The 24,912-nt window shown below is 37.2% G+C and overlaps 1 protein-coding gene across 2 annotated transcripts in view; it reads left to right on the top strand.

Moving 5' to 3' along the window:
* abcb6b (ATP-binding cassette, sub-family B (MDR/TAP), member 6b) overlaps positions 1-24,912 on the top strand; it is a 67,362-nt gene that overhangs the window by 24,833 nt on the left and 17,617 nt on the right. For both annotated transcript variants that reach the window (XM_056465223.1, XM_056465222.1), the window contains exons 14-16: positions 12,773-12,947; positions 14,807-14,919; positions 15,000-15,094. In XM_056465223.1, coding sequence (XP_056321198.1) covers positions 12,773-12,947; positions 14,807-14,919; positions 15,000-15,094 — 383 coding nt within the window. The remainder of the gene's footprint in view (positions 1-12,772; positions 12,948-14,806; positions 14,920-14,999; positions 15,095-24,912) is intronic.

The raw sequence follows: 24,912 nt of genomic DNA, 5'->3' as shown, positions 1-24,912 counted from the left end.
GCATGCAAGGATTGCTGATCTCACTCTCTCATGCGCTTTGACCTAAAGCAACTACTGTAGGCTTAGTGGATGGCCAGTGGCGTACAGGAATTACACTTATTACTAAGCCACACTGGCTATATTGCATGTAAACAATATAGGGAGCGCGTCACAGGTTGTCATTGTTCAAAAATGAACCAATGTGAATATTAAACCAACTTCAGCTCAGTAAAGCAGGCTAGGCGGAATAGCGCTGTTTACCGATCTTTTGTTGTTAAACTAAATAAAAATTAGTCCCTTTATTAATCTGGGGTCGCCACAGCGGAATGAACCACCAACTTATCCAGCATATGTTTTACACAACGGATGCCCTTCCAGCTGCGACCCATCACTGGGGAACACCCAAACACTCTCATACACACATATTACACTACTGACAATTTTAGCTCACCCAATTCACCTGTACCGCATGTTTTTGGACTTGTGGGGGAAACCGGAGCACCCGAAGGAATCCAAGCGAACATGGCGAGAACATGCAAACTCCACACAGAAATGCCAACTGACCCAGCCGAGGCTCGAACCTGCAACCTTCTTGCTGTGAGGCGACAGCACGACCTACTGCGCCACCGCATCGCCTATATGAAAAATTGATATATTTATATAAAAGCATCTAATAACGTGAATATATGCTTTTTTTTCTAAGAAATGCACATTTGATAGTAGCTTGAGTTGACCAAATCAGGTCCCATGATCCACATGTACATTTCCATTAACAAAATCAAAATGGATTTAAAAACAAAAGTTAACTCGCAATCATAGTGAACTTTAACCTAACTGGGGCTTCTATGATGCTTCTCGTCTGGTATGCGTGACCCATTCTGAGTCATTCAAGCTATAATACAGGTACGGATACATCTGTACATCAGATCTGCTTCTCAACTCTCCGAAGTATTCATGTTGCTAACTTGGTGTTTCGGTTTTGTTCTGGTGTGTCAATGTTGTTCTCCTCTCTGAACTCAGTAGAATGAGAAACAAGTTCTAGAACACACCCACCAATTTCATAATCGTCATAAACCAATGATAGCTCAAAGGTGTCTGGGAGCCACAGCGTGGTTTGATTAGGTCAGTTGTTTTGAAGTGCTGAATCAAACTCTAAACAAACTTTGTTTTGTTCGAAATTGTCATTTCAGTTCATGAACTACATACGTCTTGTTTAGGAACTACAAATCCTATCAGGCCATGTCACACACACCAATTGTTTGTTTATGATCTTAGCCTTGCTTATTGTTTGATCCTGTTTGCTGCCTATTTCGACCTTATGCCAGTTTTTTGACCACGTTTTTGGATTGCCCTTTTTGGACCAGCCTTAAATATAATGTTATTTTACCTGCACTTGGATCCTCGTTGGATCCTGTTTTTACTCGCTTTGATCCCCGCACGTGACATCTGTTTCACTTAAGCTATACTTTAGTGTTACTGTAGTCAAAGTATAGTATTAGTTGCTGATATGTGGATTGAAAAGCCTTCTAAACTGATCATTGTTGCACAGTGTTTCAGCTGTTTTCATTGTCAGAGTTGTAGAGATTGATTGACTCTTGGTTTTAACAATGACAGCAAGAAGGTTGCTGGTGCGAGTATTGGCTGGACCAGAAGGCCTTTCTGTGTGGAGTTTGCATGTTCTCCCTGTGTCTATGTGGGTTTCCTCCAGGTGATCCGGTGTCCCCACATTGCAATCCAATGATATGCAATATAAGTTAACTGGATAAACTAAATAGGCTGCAGTATGTTAAGAGGAGAATGTGTGGCTTGCAGCTGGAAGGGTATCTGCTGTGTAAGTCAGTTGCCAGAGTAATCTGGAGTTCATGTCAATGTCAACTTTATTTATATAGCACAACCAGAGGTTGACCGATGTGCTGCATGATACACATAACAATAAAGAAAAATATAAAATTATAGCTAAAACCGGCAATTTTCATTGATAAAATGCCAAACCAAAAAGGTAAGTTTTCAACCTAGATTTAAAAACAGAGAGATGAAACAAACCGATCTAATACAGAGGGGCAGAGCATTCCACAACCATAGGACCAGCTACTGCGAAGGCACGGTCACCTCTGCATTTCAGCCTCGACTTAGGGATGCATAATAATCTCTGGTTAGATGACTGAAGAGACCGACCAGGCTGATGCTCAATCAGCATGTCTGACAGATAAGAAGGTGCCAGGCCATTTAGATATTTAAAAACCAAGAGAAAAGTTTTAAAAGTGACTTGATCGTGCACAGGCAACCAGTGCTAAGAGCTTAAGACTGGTGTAATGTGGTCATGTTTCTTGGTACCTGTTAAAAGTCTTGCAGCAGCATTTTGAACTACTTGTAACCGGGATAAGGTTTTCTGACTAATCCCAAAGCGTAGTGAGTGACAATAGTCTAACCTAGTGGTGATAAAAGCATAAATTATTATTTCAACATTTTTCCTAGATAGAATAGATTTAAATGTTTTTAAAAGTCGAAGCTGAAAGAAGCAGGATTTAACCACTGCGATTATCTGTTTATCAAACCTCAGGCTTCATACAGAATAACACCCAGATTTGTTACCTAGTTTTTCTATGAAGCCCTTGATTTTTTTTCAAGATTATCCATAGGTTCAAAGACAACCAGGCTTTCCAATCCGACAAGCAAATAAGAGTCTCTAGCCCACTTGAACCTGGTTTTAAGGGCAGGTAGATTTGGGTGTCATCCGCATAACAGTGAAAAGACAGACCTTGTTTTCTAAAAATAGAGCCCAGAGGAAGCATATGTAAGGAGAAAAGAATAGGGGCTAAAATAGACACAAACACCACGACATGACAAATGTGCTGTCTTAGATGAATGTTCTCCAATAGTGACTTCAAAACTACACTTAGACAGATAGGAGTTAGAGTCTGTAGGGATATAAGGAAATGCCCTGGATTGGTCTAACTGTTAGACCAATCCAGGGAATTTCCTTTTATCCCTACACAATGCTCTAAGCGGGCCAACAAGATGGTATGGTCCACTGTGTCAAATGCAGCACTCAGATCTAACAGCACAAGCACCGCACAGTCCCCAGCATCAGCAGTAGGCAAAATATCATTTAAAACCTTAACAAGTTCAGTCTCGGATGAATGATACTTTTTGAAACCTGACTGAAAGACTTCAAAAATTGAATTCGACTGTGGTGAGCCCTGAAAAAATCATCTTAAGTACAGTAGCAATTTTTCTGACCATTTCTGACCATTATACAGCATGGAAGAGCGGGGATAAATGGATAAGCTACACAGTCTGTGTTCGTCTGACAGAAATAAAAGTCTCATTGTCATTGAGGATGGCTTTGTGTGAGTAAATTATGTGGTAACTTTCATTTTTGTGTGAACTACTCCTTAAAGAAAAAGCAATTCAGACAAGATTGGCAATTATATACTTTAATATTAGTGGAAAAGTTTGCACTTTAGTCTAGATTACTAATAATTAAAAAAAACACTGGATGTCTGTGCGGTCATCCAGCATGATTAAGACATTTACTTTTTCCACTTTTTATTTCAAGTAGTTATATTTAGATACTGATTTTGTTAGAGCATCTGTCCTAAGTGCTACCAAATGAAAATTAATGCAAAGGGTTAAAATCAGGCCACCATCAGTGAGAAACACTGGAATCTTATCCAACTTATTCACACGCTCATTTATTTATACAGTACAAACAGCCTCAAAAGCAGTTTCACAGTAATATACAGTTGAAGTCAGATTTATTAGCCCTCCTTTGAATTTTTTTTTCTTTTTTAATAATTTCCCAAATGATGTTTAACAGAGCAAGGAAATTTTCACAGGATGTCTGATAATATTTTTTCTTCTGGAGAAAGTTTTATTTTTTTTTTGTTATATTATAATTACCCTAACCTGCCTAGTTAACCTAATTAACCTAGTTAAGCCTTTAAATGTTACTTTGAGCTGTATAGAAGTGTCTTGAAAAATATCTAGTCAAATATTATTTACTGTCATCATGGCAAATATAAAATAAACCAGTTATTAGAAACGAGTTATTAAAACCGTTATGTTTAGAAATGTGTTGAAATCATCTTCTCTCCGTTTAACAGAAATTGGGGGAAAAAATAAACTGGGGGGCTAACAATTCAGGGCGGCTAATAATTCTGACTTCAACTGTATATTTAAGCCAACACATTATGTATTATTTCTGCTGGTTTTAAAATCAAATTTATCAGCTTTAGGTCTCCAAATGGAAAGAGTTTTCGACATAAACCATTTTCAAATTCAGATTTTTATATTGGTGCATCTTTAACGTTCATATCGCGATCGCTTTTTGAGTGGAAATGCATAGTTCAAGGCTCGAGAACTATTGAATGAATGAACTCATGTTACATGGCATATGAGTAAATTCAAAAGATGTGCACAATATCTACAATTGATTGATTGCAATCCATGCGTTTGGTACAATGAATACCTTTGTTTTGTAGTACTTTTCCTTACAACAAAGTCTATGATGGATATACGGTATGTTACGCTAGTAGATAATGATTAGGTTAACTCTTTCGACCACCAGTGTTTACACTACAAAATCTAATATATCATGTGTCCAATTCTGATCAGATTTGATTTAAAACTAAAATGCAAGGAGTAAAGCGGACCTAAATTATAAGTTGTGTGTTTAAGTTACCTGAGCACTGGCGTATATGAACTCAACAATACGTCTAGACACTCAGACAGTGAAACAGGCCATATCAGATGTTTGCAAAATGGGAAAAACATGAGCAAAACTGTGATATGCAAAACATGAAACATGCTAAAATTGAACCCACTTGGTGAGAAGCGTTGTTGTGCATATCCAAGCAGATGTGCGCACAAACCAGGGCTGCAACCGTTTACTTGAAAGACACCAAAAAGGCTGGGAGGGAACTACCCATGTGCGTTTAACCTGGAGCAAATGTACGCAAAACATCTTGTTTACACGAACGTCCACATGTTGGTCTGTTTAACACTTCACAGGATTGTTATAGAATCCAGTCTCTTTTCCTCGGCACTCCACTATGTCAGACGTAACATCAATGAATTACAGTGCCTCAGAAATACAGAGGTTCAGCAGGGGCAAAGGGTCGTCTTCTTTTCCAGTCTTTGTTTCCTTCTTCGGTTTCTTGCTGCATTTCATGTTATTGTGTTACATGAAAATAAGACAATGCCACGGTTCAAAAAAATGTTTAAATAAAAAAATCATCAAACTGGAAAACGTCTCTGGCGACCACTTGCCTTCCGTAATCAACCACAACTGAATCAATAACTTTGTTTTATGAAGTGTTCCATATAGTTGAGCATGACAGAAGCCCTGTTGGATCCCAGCAGGAAGGGTCATCAAAATGTTACGGCTTCAGCAGTAAAAATAGATGAATGGTTTTCTGTCAGTGAAGCTGGAGTCTAGCACTGTAAATCAAGCAGCGTTTTTGAAAGGATTGGTAATGCATGTTTAAAGGCTGTTTTTGCTCATTAAATTTTGACAATTAAAAGGCATGAATAGTCCTTTTGAGAAATGTGTTTGATGAACGCATCAAGTGAAGATGCAAGATTTTTCAGTAGTCAAAATAACCAAACTCAACATGGAGTACTGCCACCCTTATGTGTTTGTTTTATTTCTGCATGTACTGCCATATTGAAGTCGCATGACCAGCTGTAAGGCTCCAGAATTAGTGTAAATGGTTGCATTCGTTATTTATTTATTCATTTATTTATTTTTTGCCAGTGTTAAATTAGGTAGAGGTTACACTTGATAATAAAGGATGGGTGGCATGGTGGCTCAGTGATTAGCATTAGCACAGCAAGAAGGTCGCTGGTTCGAGTCCTGGCTGGGCCAGTTGGCATTTTTTGTGTGGAGTTTTTGTGTTTATGTGCTCTCCCCGTTTTTGTGTGGGTTTCCTCTGGGTGCTCCGGTTTCCCCCGCAGTCCAAAGACATGCGCTATACAGTAGGTGAATTGGGTAGACAAAATTTGCCATAGTGTAGTGTGAATGTAAGAGTGTATGGGTTTTTCCCAGTGTTGGGTTGAGCTGGAAGGGCATCCACTCTGTAAAACATATGTTGGAATAGTTGGCGGTTCATTCCGCTGTGGGACCCATGATAAATAAGACTAAGCTGAAGGAAAATGAATGAATCCGCTATGACATTCTGTGTATGAGATACATCACCGAACGCACCAACTACATTTGATGCTACTTTCTGCATTGCATGGACTGTTAATTAGCCCAAGTAAAACAAAGACAGCACTGCATGAGCTAGTGTAAATCTGTTTAACTGAAAAAGGCATAGGCGACGCGGTGGCGCAGTGGGTAGCGATTTCGCCTCACAGCAAGAAGGTTGCAGGTTTGAGCCTCGGCTGGGTCAGTTGGCATTTCTGTGTGGAATTTGCATGTTCTCTCTGCGCTTGCGTGGGTTTTCTTCAGGTGCTCCGGTTTCCCCCACAAGTCCAAAGACATGCCGTAGAGGTGAGTTGGGTAGGCTAAATTGTCCGTAGTGTATGTTTTTTAAATTCACATTTATTTGTATAGCGCTTTTACAATGTAGATTGTGTCAAAGCAGCTTCACATAATAAATTGGAACCGTGTAGTAAATTGGAACAGTGTAGTTCAGTTTTTAGTGTTTAAGTTCAGTTCGGTTTAGCTCAGTTCTGTGTGGTTTAAAAATCACTACTGAGAGTCCAAACACTGATGAGCAAATCCAACGATGCATAGCTCTACAGATCCCGAACCATGCAAGCCAGTGGCGACAATGGTATGTGTGTGAATAAGAATGTGTGGGTGTTTCCAAATCATGGGTTGCAGCTGGAAGGGCATCCGCTGCATAAAACAGATGCTGGATAAGTTGGCGACCCCTGATTAATAAAGGGACTAAGCCAAAAAGAAAATGAATGAACAAATGAAAAATTCAGATATGATCACTTAACAGAGCTGACTGAGTAAGTTACGGAGCTCCCCAACAGAAACCACAAATAAAAGTGCGTCGTCAGTGCGTCCACCACATCCTAATGCTGGCTAAGAAGTTCTACTTGGCCACCGTGCCTAAAACTGGAACTAATCTAGCAAAAAATGTTTAAACTCTAGCAACAAAAAACTCTAGCACACAAAATTAGTACACACAATTTAATATGTTGTGGAAAAGTATTATATCATTTGTTAATAAACAGGAGGAAAATTAAGTTTAAATTTATTTTTTTTTACAATTTGCAAAGATAGTTTGAATTTAAATGTATTATCTTTCTATTTCTAATGATATTAGGTGACCAAACACTTATTTAAATAGATATAGCTGTTTAATAAAACTGTTTTATATACCAAAATATATTGGCTATATTCACAGATAGTTGGACAACAATATACATATTTTTTTGAAAGTTAGACAAGGTGTTGGATAACTGTATTTTTCTGCAGAAAAATAGAACAAAAATCTTAAAGGGGCTTATAAAATTGACTTAAATTAGATTTTTTAAAAATATATAAAAGCTGTTTTCCAGCTAAATTCTTCAAACTAAATATTATAGGAAATACTAGGAATTTTTTCTAGCTCTTTTAAACTTTACTCACAGAGCAAGAAAATAAAATTTAAAGTAATTTAAATATTTTTAATAAATGAGAATTTGACAGGGGGTTAATCATTTTCAGTTTATGTGTTCTTAGGAGTTCATATATTTGATGCCTATATTTAAGTCAAAAACATGTAGTGATGTTGTGATGGCTACTTTCCTATTGTGAATGAGCATTACAGCTGTTTCATGAAAATTGAGCTCTTTGTATAAGTGTATTAATTATGGGAGGTGTAGTTACCAGCATAAAACTAAAACAGTTAATAGTAATTGATACGTTTTACTTGAGTACATTTTCTCGATCACTTTTTTAAAATTCTTTTTTTCCCAAAGTGATTGAGAATACTGTTGCAAATAGGACCGGAAACCAAAGCGAAAGTGCCGTCTCTTAGGATAAAAGTTGTATTGTGAAGGGACAGATGCTACACTCCCATAAAAACCTGGGAAGCCATTTGTGTTTCACATGGCTGCAGTAAGCCCTCTCTCACCCGGCCCAGTCTGATGTTAATTAGTTCATAAATTAAGGACATTGACTTATTTTAAGAGCCAAATGAATGGGTAGAAAGAATGGAAAGATGGTGAATTAAGCGAACTAGAAAACAGCCAAAAAAAATAAACAAAAGAAAAAACAAAAAAGCTAACTTCAAAGGGGATCTAATTCATCAGGCGTTTGAAGTGAAAACACTGAGGCTGGTTCCACTCGCCACATGGATTAATGGTCGACTGAACAGCCAGAGCCCCACACGCTTGCCTCTGTTATTATCAGTGCTTTCAGAATGGGCGCTTTTCTTTAATGTGATCTAACAATAATTTTGAGTTACCCTTGTTGTGGGTACGATTACAGTCTGCTTTTCTTACTGCAGCTATTTTAGTTCTGTTTGGACATCAGTGGGATTTGTTGGGTCAGTTTCTTGAGTGCAGAGGAAAACAAACTGCATGTACCAGAGATGAAAACTATGTAGAGACACAAATACTGTATATCCAATAGGTCATTTGACTAATTTATTCATCCATCTATCAAAAAATGGAATAAAATTATAGTGATTTAGTGCGCTAGAATTTCATGGTAGAACCAATTAAGCAGAATGAAGTTTGCCCTACACACTCACAGTTTTTAAAGAAACCTTTTTGGTGCGTTAATCTTGTCAATACTATTGTTAAAAAAGATAATGATTCACACTCATCAAGTAATTGCTTCGTACTGTTTTTATTTTTACATGCTTCGGGTGATACTAAAACACAAATGTTTCGGCATAATGCCTTCCTCATTGTGTGACACAATCCTCTCACTCCACCCTTTTATCCCATTATAAATCCCATTGCATCATTGATTAGACGGCCACTCGATGATCAAAAAACAATCTCTTTTTCATTTCATTATTCCTTGATGAACCACATAAGGACTATTTACCTTTATATTTAAAACATCATTTCACTGAAAAATAGCATATCAATTAGAATTATTTGCTTATGTGTACATCAATACAAGGAAAATCCGACTGTCCAAAACATTAAAAAATACATTTGACGGCCACTTGACATTACCAGCAAAATAGCATATTTACATCAATACAATGAAATTCCGATAGTCCAAAACATTAAAAAAATACATTTGTTATATTGTGTCAATTATCTAGACGGCTACTCGATTACCAACAGTCTCATCATAATATCATAATCAGTGAAATTCCAACAGTTCAAAAACATTAAAAGTCCATTTTCATCTCAAATAATGACACAATGGACACAAATAATTGTGTATTGCCCATATTGAGCTACATGGTAGAACCAATTAGGCCACTCATGTGTTTACTCACATTGAAGCAATGTGTTTTGCCGTTATTGAGTCCACCTGAGTTTGATTATGTTGACCTGCATGGGATTGCACATCTAACCTGGGATTGCCCACGTGGGACTTAAGCTGCGGTCACACTTGACTTTTCCTCCCATAGACTTCCATTCATACGCACGCGAATGCGTCAGACCGGAAACGCAAGGTCATGCGTTAAGTTTCGCATGTTGCTGCGGTGCAAAGTTCAAGCTTGGTGAACTCTAACCTGCGAAATCGCATCACTTGACTGAATGAGACCAATCGAGGATCAAAACAGGACCTCTCTGGACAGAAATTTAAAACATGGAGCAATCGCTGGCTTTTTAAATGTCTAATCATCTTGTTTAATCCCGCCCATTTTCGCAGCGCCACACGACAGAATTTCGCACACACAAAGCCCGGTGTGACCGTAGCTTTATGTGGGATTGATTGCATTTGCCCATGTCTAACCTGTGTTTAACCCATGTGCGACTTTGTGTTTTGTGGCATCTACAATGTAGATCCATTTATGCTCCATGTGTGTTTACCTACTCTGACGCTTATGTGTTGCCCACATTGAGCCCACCTGGGTTTGCCCATGTGGGACATACATGGGTTTTCCCCACATATGGGTGTTTATTCAAATAAATCAAAAATTGTAATCTCAATATCAATCAGAAAAATGCCACTTCGATTTTTTTTTTTTTTTTTGCCCCAAATGTCACACCCCCAATTCCAATCATTCCATTTCTTAATATGTCCTATATTTTTTGTTTGTTTGTTTATATTGAAATGTAGTTGGTCTCTTCTGTAAATCTTAATTGCTAAAAATCCTGTTTGCTTAAAATCCTCTTAAAAATTGCAAATTCCACTAAATAATAGTATGAAACATAACAAAATTTATTACACCGTTATAGATAATAATGTGTGAGATTCTCTAATGTTTGAACGATGGATCTTGTGGGCCATTATGTTATGTTTATGGCTCTTGTGTGCCATTAGAACACAGAGAACATATTAGATTTTATCATGAGTTCTTGCCCTCACTATCAGTCTGAGACAGTCATTGTCACAAGCTCAAATCTGTTTGGATAATCTCCTTTAATTGGATATCGATTTGTTCAGACTTAAGGTCTTTGCACAATGAAGTCCGGAATTTTCGTATGCGTTTTTTGTATTCATTTGCAAGAAATATGTCATGTAAACAAAACTTGCACACTAAGCCCGATGCATATTAACTCATTATGAAAAAAGTCCATTTAGGCAGTCATACGTTCTCCTCTCTTCTCCAAAGTAGAAACCGAAAGAGGAATAGACTACATGTATTGTGTTCATCCAATACCGCATAGAAAGCAAGGAGAGTTCAGCTCATTATCAAAGAGATGTGGCTGGATTATCCCGAAGTTTATTTCAGGAAATCAGTGGAATTTTGATACATTGCTTGTGATACAGTACTTTACACATTCACGTAGAGAGACTAGCAGCACCTATAGACATTATAATAGATGGTGTCCCTGTTGACGTTTCGAAACAGTGGACTGAAAGCACACCATGGTTTCTATTATAATGTCTATGAGCAGTGTGTCAAAATGTATGGACACACACACACAACGAACCGCAGCAGGGCAGAGGTGCACCAGTCACTGAATCCAGCGTATAGGGGTTTTCATCTGTTCATCACTTTTTGTCTATATTTTATGCACTGTGTTGTCATAAAGTTATCTGTAGCTAAAATGACGGCATTCTTTATTTAGCTTTTCACTTGTATGGTGGCTCTGAACTGTCAAAACGCATCTCAAAGGGCTTTTTCGGATGCAAAAAGTGAAAAAAAAATTATGACGGAAGAAAGTTTTGGAGGCAGTGCATCAATACAATTTACACAACATAAGGTCGATTTTATTTTTAACGTGCGAAAATTACTTCCAAAATTTCGGATTGTGTGCTATAATCTTAAGTCTACATATTGCTGGTCTTTCTTCAGATAAGAAGCATAAAATAATGAGTAGTTTTTATAATAATTATGGTCAAAATCCCTATTTCCTGGCCTTTTCCATTTACATCCTTTCGTTTTATGTGATTCTGTCTGTATTTATTTATTTATTTATTTATTTTTTCAAATTCTACCACTTGAAATGACTAATAAGAACGCACCACTGTCCAATGGTCTGTTAGGATATTTTAAACATTGATCCAGCCTGTAGGACTCGAGGTGGCTTTAGACTTGTACAAAAAAACTTGATGTGAATAATCGGAGATGGAAACACATTTGCAGAATAACATAGTGAACATTACATCCGCATGACTCCATTATGCTTTCCTTCTTTACTGTTGGATCTAGGTTACCAATACTACAGTCTGCTGCTCTAGCAACTTGATGGAAATGCACCTAATTCGCATTTGGGATTTTATTTATTTATTTATTTTGCAAACTTTGAAAGAAAATGTGCTTCACATTAGGATGGAAACCAGGCTCATGTTGCACGTTATGGTTGTAAATTTGTTAGGATACCAAAAGCTGAACAGCAAACATTGGTTTGTTTCTTGCCTCTGCCAAAACAAACTGAACCTAATATGTATTTTTATGACTAAAGCAGAAACAGACCAGAATGGTATTTCAGATGGCTCCAGATGGAAATGGTGTTAGACCGTCTCAGCAGCGGGACTCTTGATATATTGCTAAAAGGGGGGCAGCTTAGCTCGGCCTTAAAATTTGTGCCCATTCCAGACCTACTTTGTCTTGTCTCTGATTCTCTTTATGCTGTTCGAAACCCTTGATGTGAGCTGGCACTGCCTCACAGAGTTTGCCAGGCTTTGGATCTCGGCAGGGGTCTATCGCCGCACCCCTCCCAATAACAGGCAGCATGTGAAGATTGTCACCCTGCTTTATAATTGGGGTTTTAGATCTTCAGAGCTTGGGACCCCTTCATAGCCCATCAGCACCTGGCTCCTTAGCTTTCAAAGGCAGTGGAGACGTCCAAACCCTCAGGTGGTGAAATACTTTAAAGTTCGATGCCCACCTGTCCACGGTTCACCTGTTGTTTTATTGTGGCACTAAGCAGTGATATATATGCTTTGTGTGAAGTCAAAAAGAATAGTACATGGCAAAATTATCATGTGCATGTCGACCCAACCCCCCCCCCCCCCCCCCCCCCCTTCAACACATTTTTTTATTTTTACTATAACTTGACATGAACTGGGATGCTTTGATCTAGGAATGTATTGGATTATGTAAAGTAAGTACATAGCTTAAAGGTAGCTTTAGGTATATTATTGTACCTAATAATTTTAAGATTATGTAAACAGTCTGTAAAGTCCTTTCCATTTAAGAATACAACATGCATAACAGATTGTAACTGGTTTGTATACCTTTGTTGTTCATTTTGATGTGTACAGGTGAGGCAGAACTCCCTCCGATCCTACATTGGTGTAGTTCCTCAGGACACAGTTCTGTTCAATGACAACATCCGTGAAAACATTCGCTATGGACGCATCTCTGCAAGTGATCAAGAAGTAGAGGAGGCTGCGGTGGCTGCTGATATCCATGACAAGATATTATCGCTTCCGGACGGTATAGGACTACTGAATTTTCATGACTAGATTTTGGGACTGTTGAAATGACAACATTTTTAACCAAAAACGGGAAACTTTTTATGCGTTTTGCCTGTTCATATACAAGAAAACAAAGCTTTTATGACTGAAAATGCATAAAGTAAATCTGAATAGGGTTTTTAAAATGCACGTTTTGGAAAATGCCACCATTGTCATGTCCATGTAAACTGAAAATGAGAGACTTAGAAAACGATGCGTTTAAACGCATAAAAAGGACATAAAACTGAGGCTAAATTTACACAACAATGATGTAGCCAAAAACTAGAATTTTTTATTTATTTTGTTTTTACCTTAGGGCCATTACACACCAAGCCAACGCCAAACAAGTAGCGCCAACGAAACCCAAACGTGTTGGCTTTGGATTGTGTCTGGAACTAAACGCTGCTCATGAACACATCAAACAGATAGAAGCCGACTGAAACTAGAGACGCGTTCTGCACCTATGCAAGAGGGCGTATCTTTCCGCTCTGTGGGGGGCAGTAGTCAGTTTTCTTGTTCCGCCAAGAGAAAACTGAACTTTGAAGCAAAACAAAGCAGCATTTAGTACCTTTATTAAAGTAATTGTCTCTCATCACGGAGGGATTCAATTGTTATGTCTGATAATCTAATGATCTATATTGTTTTCAAATATTTGAGAAATGTAGCAAAAATACAACAAACCACTTTGTGATAGTTCTTGGCTTGAATTGTTTACTTGCTACGGCGCTTCACTACGTTACGCTTGCACTCTTATTTGATGCTGAATAACTAGTCTGAACGCTCTTATCAGTCAACGGCCAACACTGATTCGATATACTGAATTTGACCAGTGAGCACCGACGTTACCCTGCAAGACCCGAAATGTGGAGCACACCAAACCCCAACTAGCCTGACCAACGAACCCCAATACCCGACCATTGGCTTGATGTGTCCCGGCTCTACATGACAGCATTTTTAAAACAATCAGTGTTTACACATATCTGCAAAAATGCTGTATTATGTACACTGTCACCTCGTTAGTAAACAATACCTGTAGTAGTGACTTGCCGTTGGATGCTGAACGATCATGTCTTTGTATAATTTGCTGTGTGTATAAAATGCTTCTACGGTTGTAATGTGAATACACACTTTGCTGATGAAGCGTTAGCTAACACTTGAGCAACAACAACACTACCGCATACTCCACCATTGTTGTGTATGTTTGTTTGTGCTTACCTTTAATCTACACTTCCCTAAACAAATACTATGTACGTGTGTGACATTATCGTTTTCAAAACATGGCAATGGTGACATTTTTCAAAAACATTTACAAATTAATGCATTTTTAGTCTCAGAAACAACATTGTCGTGTGAATGAACAGGCAGAACAAATAAAACAGTTCCCATTTTAGGCTAAAACGTTGTCTTGTAAATGGCCCCTGAGGGTACATTACACAAAGGCTCACCAAAATCGTGAAACAAGACTAGAGGAACATTTTCTAGACTAATAAGTTTTGATTTCTGCATCAAGTGTTAAGGGGTGATGTTGGTGCAGTGATGGTATCAGTTGATCCTCTGTGAAATAATTTCTGTAAAATAAATAAATAAATAAATAAATAAATATATATATATATATATATATATATATATATATATATATATATATATATATATATATATATATATATAAATTTATTTTATTTATTATTATTAATATTATTATTATTATTATTATTATTTATTTATTTATTATATATTTTTTTAACAGTAGGTTATATGAGTGATCAAAATTTTTAAAGAACAAAACATGTTGGATGACTATAACATGTGGTGACATTTATCTCTGTGTCATTATTGTAGGATATGATACAGAAGTGGGTGAAAGGGGTCTAAAGTTGAGCGGCGGAGAGAAACAGAGAGTGGCCATCGCCCGCACAATCCTGAAATCGCCACGAATTATTTTGCTTGATGAAGTGAGCAAATGTTTTCCTAAAAGTTGATAGTTTATGCTGATGGTATGTATTAAAGCCTGCAACTGGAATTTTGCTTTCAGGCCACATCTGCTTTAGACAGTCAAACGGAGCGCAACATTCAGGCTTCTCTTGCAAAGGTGTGCGCCAACCACACCACTCTCGTCGTGGCACACAGGTAAGTGCCACTAACAGAAGTGCTAATGCAACTTAGAGATAGTCCCCCCCCCCCCCCCCCCCAAAAGTAGGAATTCTGTTATCATTTACTCATCCTCCACTTTTACAAAACATATTTGAGTTTCTTCTGTTATACACAAAGGTAGAAATACTGAAGACTTCCATTTAGTATGTTTTGTTCCTACTAAAGATGTCAATGGCTGATTTTTTTTCCAACATCCTTCAGTATGTCTTTTTTGTGTTCAACAGAATGAGGAAATTCATGAACATTTAGAACCACTTGAGCGTGTATTTATTGTTAGGACATTTTCATTGTTGGGTGAACTTTCCCTTTAAAACTCATGGTCATTTTTGTTTACTACAAACCTCAAGTTGTTAAACTGATCAGTAAACAGTAAAGCTTTAGCATTGCCATAATATAACATATCAATAATGCAAATTGTAATATTCATTTTTATTACCCACCCAAATGATTTTCAACAACATCTCCATTACATCAGACATTTTTCCATCACAAATCCCTGTATATATACTTACAGATCTAAATGTGAAGATCCAATTTGTACATCATCAGCATTTTTCATCAGCCCCCAAAAAAAACAAATGTTAATTCCCAATTTTAGCTCAATATTTACAGTAGAAGCAAATGCTTTTATCTTGCCTTTGGACTTCATCAAGTCTAAAAAAGAAGAACAGAGAATGTTTCTTTTAACTACAGATTCAAAGTTCTGTCTTCAAGCAATGGTTTCCTTTAGAAATGTTTGTTGGGTTCATGGCCCTGTGTGGAACCAAAGGGAATGCTGCAAAAGCAGAGCAATATTAATAGACCTCACAATTTGTCCAGTACCACCTTTGGACTTAAAACCAATAATTTGTACAAACATTAATAACAAGTAGCAAAGAGAATGGGATCTCCACACAAGAAACTATCTTGCATCTAACTGCAATAAACATTTTCTTGCCATGACAATAGGTTGTTTTCACATGGTTTTGGTGACATGTGAAATTTAGGTGGAGGGCTGGAAGTAAAAAACTGAATGGGAGACAAAGAGACATATAGTCCTTTTTTTATGATTTATACCATATTTCAACGGAGTTATCAGTAGAAAATAACCACATGTTGGGCATGATCCTTATATAATGAGGAGACAAGTTTCCTACTAAACTAAAATATATTTGCCTGTCATCAAGGTGGTACATACTGTATAATTACATTTCATGAAAAATACTATAGTGTTTGGAAGCATACTATAGATAATTACTTAAATTAAACTGTCGTAGTAATTCTATTGTTGCTGTGGTACAACACAACTGTATTAATAAACAAATTATTCAATAGGCTTCAGTTTTCTCTGCCTTAATTATACACCATCACAGTGCACCACAGTTTACACTAACGTTACAGTATTTTTTACAGTTTATCAGTTTACTATGCTACAGTTTTCTGTAGCATTCATTAACAAAGAGTTGTACACATTATACACTTTACCAAGTCATTCAAAAACATGTTTATTATAAATTACTAGTTTTTCCCCCATGATGTCTTCCAGACATCACGAAATAACAGATGAAAGCATACAAATGCGTGGACGCATAGTCTACATTTTTTATTTATTTTTGTAAAGGGGGGAAAGTGCTCCACAATGATAACAGCCTAGTTTTGTCACAAGGTTTGCATTTCTTTTTTGTTCAGTCAATAAATTTACCATCAACAGACATTCACCGCTGCTGCACATGTAGATGTCGCTGTTACGGTTGTTTATTCCAGCAAAATGCCAGTAAAGACATGAATTTTTGCAAAACGAGACGGAGATTTCATTACAGCGATCCCAAATTATTGTGCATTAAGTGTGGTGGTGTTTGTATCTGATTTTTATATAACACATTAACATATTTAAACACATAGCTAGGCCTGGATATAATCTTTATCGGTGCTGTCAATCAAATTATCGCATTCAAAAAAGTTTATACACATGGTTGTATTGAATGAATGTTTATTACATGCTGCATTTTCTTCCGTTTCAGCCAGTTTCTTGAACTTTCTCTCCTTTAATGTTTGGAAGTCTAAAATAAAAGCTGTTCGGCATTTCTTATTTTGGCCAATTTAAACAATTATAAACAACATAAAACAGAAATGTTTTGATAGTGATTCCTATGCAGAAGAACCACTTCCTGCCCTCCATCTGAATTTTGTGCGTCATCAATGACGTCATGTGAAAACAACCTATATAGCCAAAAAAGCTGGCAAGATGTTAAACACAAACTAAAAATCAAAAACTGCATGTACCACAGGGTGACTTCTAAGAACTTCTTCTTCTTAGGGCCCTACACTCAACAACGAAAAATGTATTTGAAATGAGCTGAAGCAACACTGTTATTGAGGGTTTTTTGGGGGGACAACTTAATTATTTTATGTTGATTCCACTTAATTTTGTTAAAACAATTATGTTAACTTGGTTCATTTGTGTTGGGACAATATGAAGGAATAGTGTGCAACCCAGCATTTTTTTACTGTGTAAATTTGTTACATTGAACTAGTTTTTCCCAGCTTTAATTGTGAGTCTTGTATTCATAAGTGTGTTATATTTCATAGTTTTTACTGTGGTATGGTGAATTCTCAATGCCAAAATTAAGTCATTTCAGTATTAATTGCATGAGGTGAATTATTTCAGTATTTTTTTATAATGAGTTCACGTTGGTTAGGTGAATTTTCTGGATTAACCAACAGAAAACTGCTTGTTTTGAAAGTCACTTCATCAATGTTACATACGCTCACCAGCCACTTTATTAGGTACACCTGTCCAACTGCTCGTTAACACAAATTTCTAATCAGCCAATCACATGACAGCAACCCAATGCATTTAGGCATGTAGACATGGTCAAGACAATCTGCTGCAGTTCAAACTGAGCATCAGAATGGGGAAGAAAGGTGATTTAAGTGACTTTGAACGTGGCGTATTTCAGAAACTGCTGATCTACTGGGATTTTCACGCGCAACCATCTCTAGAGTTTACAAAGAATGGTCCAAAAAAGAGAAAACATTCAGTGAGTGGCAGTTCTGTTGGTGCAAATGCCTTGTTGATGCCAGAGGTCAGAGGAGAATTGCCAGACTGGTTTGAGCTGATAGAAAGGCAGCAGTAACTCAAATAACCACTCGTTAAAACCGAGGAAAAGAGCATCTGTGAACGCACAACACATCTAACCTTGAGGCAGATGGGCTACTGCAGCAGAAGACCACACCGGGTGCCACTCCTGTCAGTTAAGAACAGGAAACAGAGGCTCACCAAATTCACACAGGCTCACCAAAATTGGACAATAGAAGATTGAAAAAACATTGATTGGTCTGATGAGTCTCAATTTTTGCTGCAACATTCTGATGGTAGGGTCAGAATTTGCCATCAGCAACGTAAAAACAGGGATCTATCCTGCCTTGTATCAACTGGTTCTGGCTGGTAGTGGTGGTGTAATGGTGTGGGGGATATTTTCTTGGAAAACTTTGGGCCCATTAGTACCAACTGAGCATCGTGTCAACGCCACAGCCCACCTGAGTATTGCTAATGACCATGTCCATCTCTTTTTGACCACAGTGTACCCATCTTCTGATGGCTACTTCCAGCAAGATAATGCACCATGAATTAAAGCGTGAATCATCTCAGACTGGTTTCTAGAACATGACAATGAGTTCAATGAACTCAAATGGCCTCCACAGTCACGAGACCTCAGTCCAATAAACCACCTTTGGGATGTGGTTGAACGGGAGATCTGCAGCAACTGTGTGATGCTTTCATGTCAATATGGACCAAAATCTCTGAGGAATATTTCCAGTTAAATCTATGCCACAAAGGATTAAGGCAGTTCTAAAGGCAAAATGCTCAGTACTGATAAGGCATACCTAATAAAGTGGCCAGCGAGTGAACTTCACTAAACTTTTGATGGTCAAAATTTTACTAATGTGACCGCACCCTGATATCTGTCCTGATGCTTCACTGTGTCCAGGCCTTGAAATATAGACATCCTTTTGTCAGCTGCTCTGCATTCAAGGCGTTGTCCATCAGATAACATCGTGTATCGATAAAAGCTTTTGTTGGGCCATCTGGGACACATCTCTAGCAATAATTAAATTGATTTATTTGTCCTTATACACCCAGCATCTTCAGAAAAACGCCCCAGTTCAATGAAATGAAAGGTGCATGAAGGATAATCCAAACAATAGCAAGCAGCTGTCTCACCAATGAGATAAAGCTGTACATGACATACTTAGCTCATAGTTCACACCTACGTGTCTGCGCCTCAGTCCATTGAACATGCTTTTATAATCGGCAGGATTATAAAACAAAGTGTATTGCATTTTATGAAACATTTAACACTTTCCAGTTGCAACCCAACACTGGGAAGCACCCATACACACTCTTTCACTCACATACACTATGGACAATTTAGCTTACCCAGTTCACCTACACTGCATGTCTTTGGACATGTGAGGAAAACCGGAGTACCCGGAGCAAACCCACGCACAAACGGAGAGAACATGCACAACAGAAATGCCAAGTAATCCAGCCAGGGATCGAACCAGTGACCTTCTTGCTGTGAGGCGATTGTGCTACCCACTGCACCTTTTTTTTTTTTTTTTTTGAGTTGCATAAAATTGCATGGTAATTTAGACGTACTGAAGAAGTTCTTTTGAGATTTGCCAATGCTAAATTATGCACTTCTCCAGTTTTTTTTTTTTTTTTTTTGTGTGTGTGTAATGGTTATATACACCGACAGCAACATTTAAAACATCTGTTCGGTGCGGTAGATGATTGACTGGTGAGTGGGCAGTCTTGCATTGCTGCCAGTGATTCATCAGAATGAATTTGCGTTTATGCTACAGATGTGATGGGATTTCACATGCGTGTCTAACCACCTCTGGATGTGGTTTCAGTCATCTGACCACACATTCTTTTTACGCCTGCCCTTTTTCAGGGCTGTCCACTTGTGATGGGTCTTGTTGTACCAGGTGTTAGCAATAAAAGATTAAAAATTTTAAATTTTTGTTTGATTTAGCAGTATTTCCCAGTCTGACTCATACTTGGAGTTTCACCATTAGTGGATGAAGTGGTCTAATAAATGAGTAAAATAATAGATTTCCTAATAAAATGTTAAGTAGGTAAAATAACTAACTTCATTTGAGTAAAAGTGCAAAAACTAAAAAATATATATCATACACAGTGTTGGATAAATTATCTTTAAAATTACTGATTACTACTGGAAAATTGTAATCTGGCTCCATTACTAATTACTTTATGTAAAAAGTAATCAGATTTCTAATTACTTTAAACTTACTTTTAAAACATATAAAATATACCTATAAAAATGCCAAATAAACTGCTCTTTCAGTAATTTAATGGGTTGATCACAGCAGCTTGACATATTCAAAAGACTTGGAGTTCACCCAAAACTTAAAATTCTCTCATCATTCATTTGTTCTAAACCCATTTTTGTTTGTTTTTGAAAACTGGATACCTGTAACTATTGACATCCATAGTATGCAAAACTGCAGTGTTTGGGTGTTCTGTGGTTGTCTGAGGTAATTAGACTACAGAAATGTGTATATTTCATACAAAGCATGAAGCTGGTTGGTCAGTTCTTGCCATGTGGCTCGCGGTTTTCAACTGGAGTTCCTGGAAAATGCGAGCGCTTGTTTGTGAATGCCATGCGCCTCGTTGGAAATAATGAACTTGCACGCGCAAAAGACACGACATGTGAACGGCCCCATAAGCAGCTATGTTTTTCTTCACATTCAGAAAATACCTTCACTCCCGATCCTGCACAAAAAAATTCAATTTAGCCTGTTTAGGCTGAGTTGGACCATCGTGTTTTTGGGCGCCGGTGTCCTCCTTGGAGAGGAGTATTGTCAGAGTGCTTTCTATTCTATTGCTTGAACAAGTTGCTGGTTAAGTTAGAAGCAGGCGAAAGTTTTTTAGAAACTGGACATAGACTGAATTTCACAGCAATATTTTTGTCTTTACGCTCAATGAAATCAAAGTAATGTCTGTATTTCCTTAAAGTAACCGCTCTCGACAGCAACCATTTCAGCTGGCATTCTACAGCAATTTAAAAACGCATGCTTATTAACTTATTAACGTTGCAGTGGAAAGAAATATTTAAAAGACGCATTTTTTCTCCTAAAAACTTTATTTGAAACGTAAGTAACGCAATTACATTGACTTTAGTACCTAATCAGATTACACAACTAAATAAATACATAACTTTATTTAACTGATTGTATTTTAATGACATTACACTCTTAGAAATAAAGGTACAAGAGCTGTCACTGGGGCAGCACCTTTTGAAAAGATACTTATTTGTACCCTAAGAGTCCACAGTAATACTACAAAGGTGCATATAAGTGCCCAAATGTACCTTAAAAAGTACCGTTCAGGTACCATTATGGACCCTTCAGGTACAAATATGTACCTTTTGAAAAGGTGCTGCCCCAGTGACAGCTCCTGTACCTTTATTTCTGAGAGTGTACCATGTCAATGCTGTAAAAGGAACCCTAATCAATTTTTAAATAGTCACATTAACCTTTCAAATAAACTTTACCATTGGCTGAAAAACACTAGCTGTGCATTTAGCCCATTAAGTAGATTAAACATAAAACAGTTAAGTTGTCCCAAAAAAATCTCAAGATTTTTGTTGTTTCAACTCATTTTAAATGAGCAGTTTGAACGAGCAGCAGAAATTCTTTTTTTTTTTTTTTTTTTAGGTGAAGTGTTAGTTCACCCAAAAATGAAAATCATGTTATTTATTGCTCATTATGTTGTTCCAAACCCCTGAGACTTTTATTCATCTTTGGAACACAAATAAAGATATTTCAGACCTCCATATCTCTTAAGATATCTCTGACCCTCCATAAGCAGCAATAGTCCCGGATCATTCCAAGTCCAGAAAAATACCACAAAAAAAAAAAACATCTTCAAAACTTAATATATGCATTCAGTGGTTCAATTGAAATATCATGAAGCTATGAGAATACTTGTGTGCACACATAAAACCAAAATAACGACTTTATCCAACAGTTTCTTCTCCTCTTTGTTAGTATAAAACATGCATTCACGAAAGTGATGCGCTCTTTATACATGTTGTACTCGTCCACGCTACTAACAAATAACTCTTAATAACTGAATAAGTTAATAAGGGCTTCCGTTGGATATATCAGTGCACAGTGCTTGTGAACATGCACCCTATACTGACACTGAGGAGAAGAATCTGTTAAATAAAGTCATTCCTTTCGTTTTACAGTATGTGCGAACAAAAGTATGCTTGTAGCTTATGCACAACCAGTTGACTTAAGTTTATGTTAGTAAATACATCACCAAGAACTAATGAAACATATTGTAAAGTGCTTATTAATATTGTAATGAAATAAATGTTATATTTGAAACCACTGAAGCTTCGTGCACTTTCTCTGCACTTTCAATTTTCGTTTGTTGCGAAGTCTGACTATACATGCGTTTGTATATGCAATTTTGTTTATTGTCTAATTTCATTTCGTTGTGTATTCCTCTCCAATTCCTTTGATAGTTACTTGATACCGTAATGACAATTGAGCACCTTACAATTGATCCGCTTTAATTGATGTTTATGTTTTCAGAGGCTTTGTTAGTCATCAAATGAGCCCCATTACAAATACCCATCAAACAATTATCGTTTTCCAGGAATCGTTTCATCTTCGCATAATAGTGTTTGATAAACCTCCACTCGGCCTTCAACAGAAAACATGTGTGCATCTGCCAGTTATTAGCGTGGAATTATTTTGTAGTGTTGTTTTATGAGGAGGGCAAGCACGTTTGACATCCATTCGCACACCTCGCTCTCCACTGGTCACCTTTTTATTTCTCTGTCACATTCCACTACTCTCGTACTCCCACCTTCGCTCCCCGAAAGCGTCTCTATACCCGTCCGGCATCTCTGTTTCCTTCTCTCTAATGTTTTTTTTTTTCTTCCCTCAGTCTCTCATTGCTCTCCTCTTTAGAAAATTGTAAACACATCAGGATCAGAGTCTGTGAGCTTTGATCCTGTCCAACCTCTGAGACAGTGGTGTCACTTTGATCTGTTTTTGGGTGGTGGTTCTGGGGTTAGCGATCAATAAAGAAGTCTCTGCTCCTTTGTTTGAAGATGAAGGGCAGCTGAGAGGATGACCTGCAGAAGGTTTCGGGTGTGAATTAAAGAAGCTGTGTGTGTGTGTGTGTGGATTAGATTAAGGGGGATCTGGTGCTTAAAGACGCTGCTGCTGCTGCTTTAAATTAGAGAATGCGTTTACAGTACGATGGCGTCTGAATCTTTCTGCTTTGTGAAAAGGATACAAACAAGGCTTACGTTTTGATGTGATGCAGGAACAAGAACAGACTTTAAAGCCTGTTTTCTGTCTGTGCCTTTTAAAGGTGACATCTGTAATGTTTTTTGATGTCTTTTTGCTTTATTACTTCAATACTTTCTCCTGTCTCTGATAAGATCTAGACAGCTAGATTGTAAATATTATGGTTTTGTGGATCTATCAAAGCATGGCTATGTTTTTTCTCTCTCTGACAGACACTGTAAAACCCAGTGAGTTATATAAGGAAACTGATCGCCTTAAACCTTTTAGGTTTAAATGTTGATATTTATAAGTAGTCTTAACTTTGTCCATTTGAGTCTACAGAATATAAAATACACTTACAATGGCACTTAAATGACAAAAGACGGTTAACTATTATGAGTTTTGGAATTTTAGTATGAACTGCATAGAATTATTAGCCCTCCCCCAATGAATTTTCCTTTTCTTTTTTAAATAATTCCCAAATGATGTTCAACAGAGCAAGAAATTTTTCACAGTATGTTTGATAATATTTTTTCTTCTTGAGAAAGTCTCATTTGTTTTATTTCAGCTAGAATAAAAGCAGATTTTAATTTTTTAAAAGCCATTTTAAGGTCAAAATTATTAGCCTCTTTAAGCTAATTATTTTTTAAAGTCTACAGAACAAACCATCATTATACAACAACTTGCCTAATTACCCTAACCTGCCTAGTTAAAAGTATCTAGTAAAATATTATTTGCTCATCATGGCAAACATAAAATAAATTCGTCATTAGAGATGCGTTATTAAAACTATTCTGTTTAGAAATGTGTTGAAAAAAATCCTCTCTCCGTTAAACAGAAATTGGGGAAAAAAGTAAACAGGGCGCTAATAATTCAGGGGGGGTAATAATTCGGACTTCAACAGTATACACTAGATATCACATACGAACCCTCAGCATACGTCAATAGCGCCGCCACATTTGTACAGTACTCCCAGGGTAAATGTAAATCAAACGCACTACTCAAGACTAAAGCTAATGTGAATATGCTGGACTTTAGCACTGCATATGGGTGTAGTAACGAGCAAACAAGAAAACAAGGCACAAATGCAGAACATTTCATAGGTAAGGTTTGTTTTTTACTGTTTTGTGTTACAAACTTTTGTGCTAAACAAGTATTGATGATAAAACAGTCACTTAGTGCAATGATCATAAGGAAAGTAGCACCAACTCGCACTAAATTCTCAGCTTATGCTAGTATAGTTGAATAAATTAAGCGAACAATGTTAATGAAATATGACAACAAGAAGCTGCGGTGCTGGAAACTGGTATTGTCGGCTAAGTGAACAAGTCGTTCATAACGGAGATTCATTCACAAAGGAATCGCTCCTGTTAAAATGAGATGCAAAAGCTGGAGAGGGGGTGTGTTTCAGGATTAGATCTAATTTAAAATGGAGGGAGGATAATACATTTCCATGCACGCAAACATTCGTTCTT

This window comes from Danio aesculapii, chromosome 9 (genome assembly GCF_903798145.1).
Source record: "Danio aesculapii chromosome 9, fDanAes4.1, whole genome shotgun sequence".
In the NCBI taxonomy this organism is placed as follows: Eukaryota; Metazoa; Chordata; class Actinopteri; order Cypriniformes; family Danionidae; genus Danio; species Danio aesculapii.
Note: the sequence above shows the minus strand (reverse complement) of the source record. Positions and strands in the feature narration are given on the sequence as shown.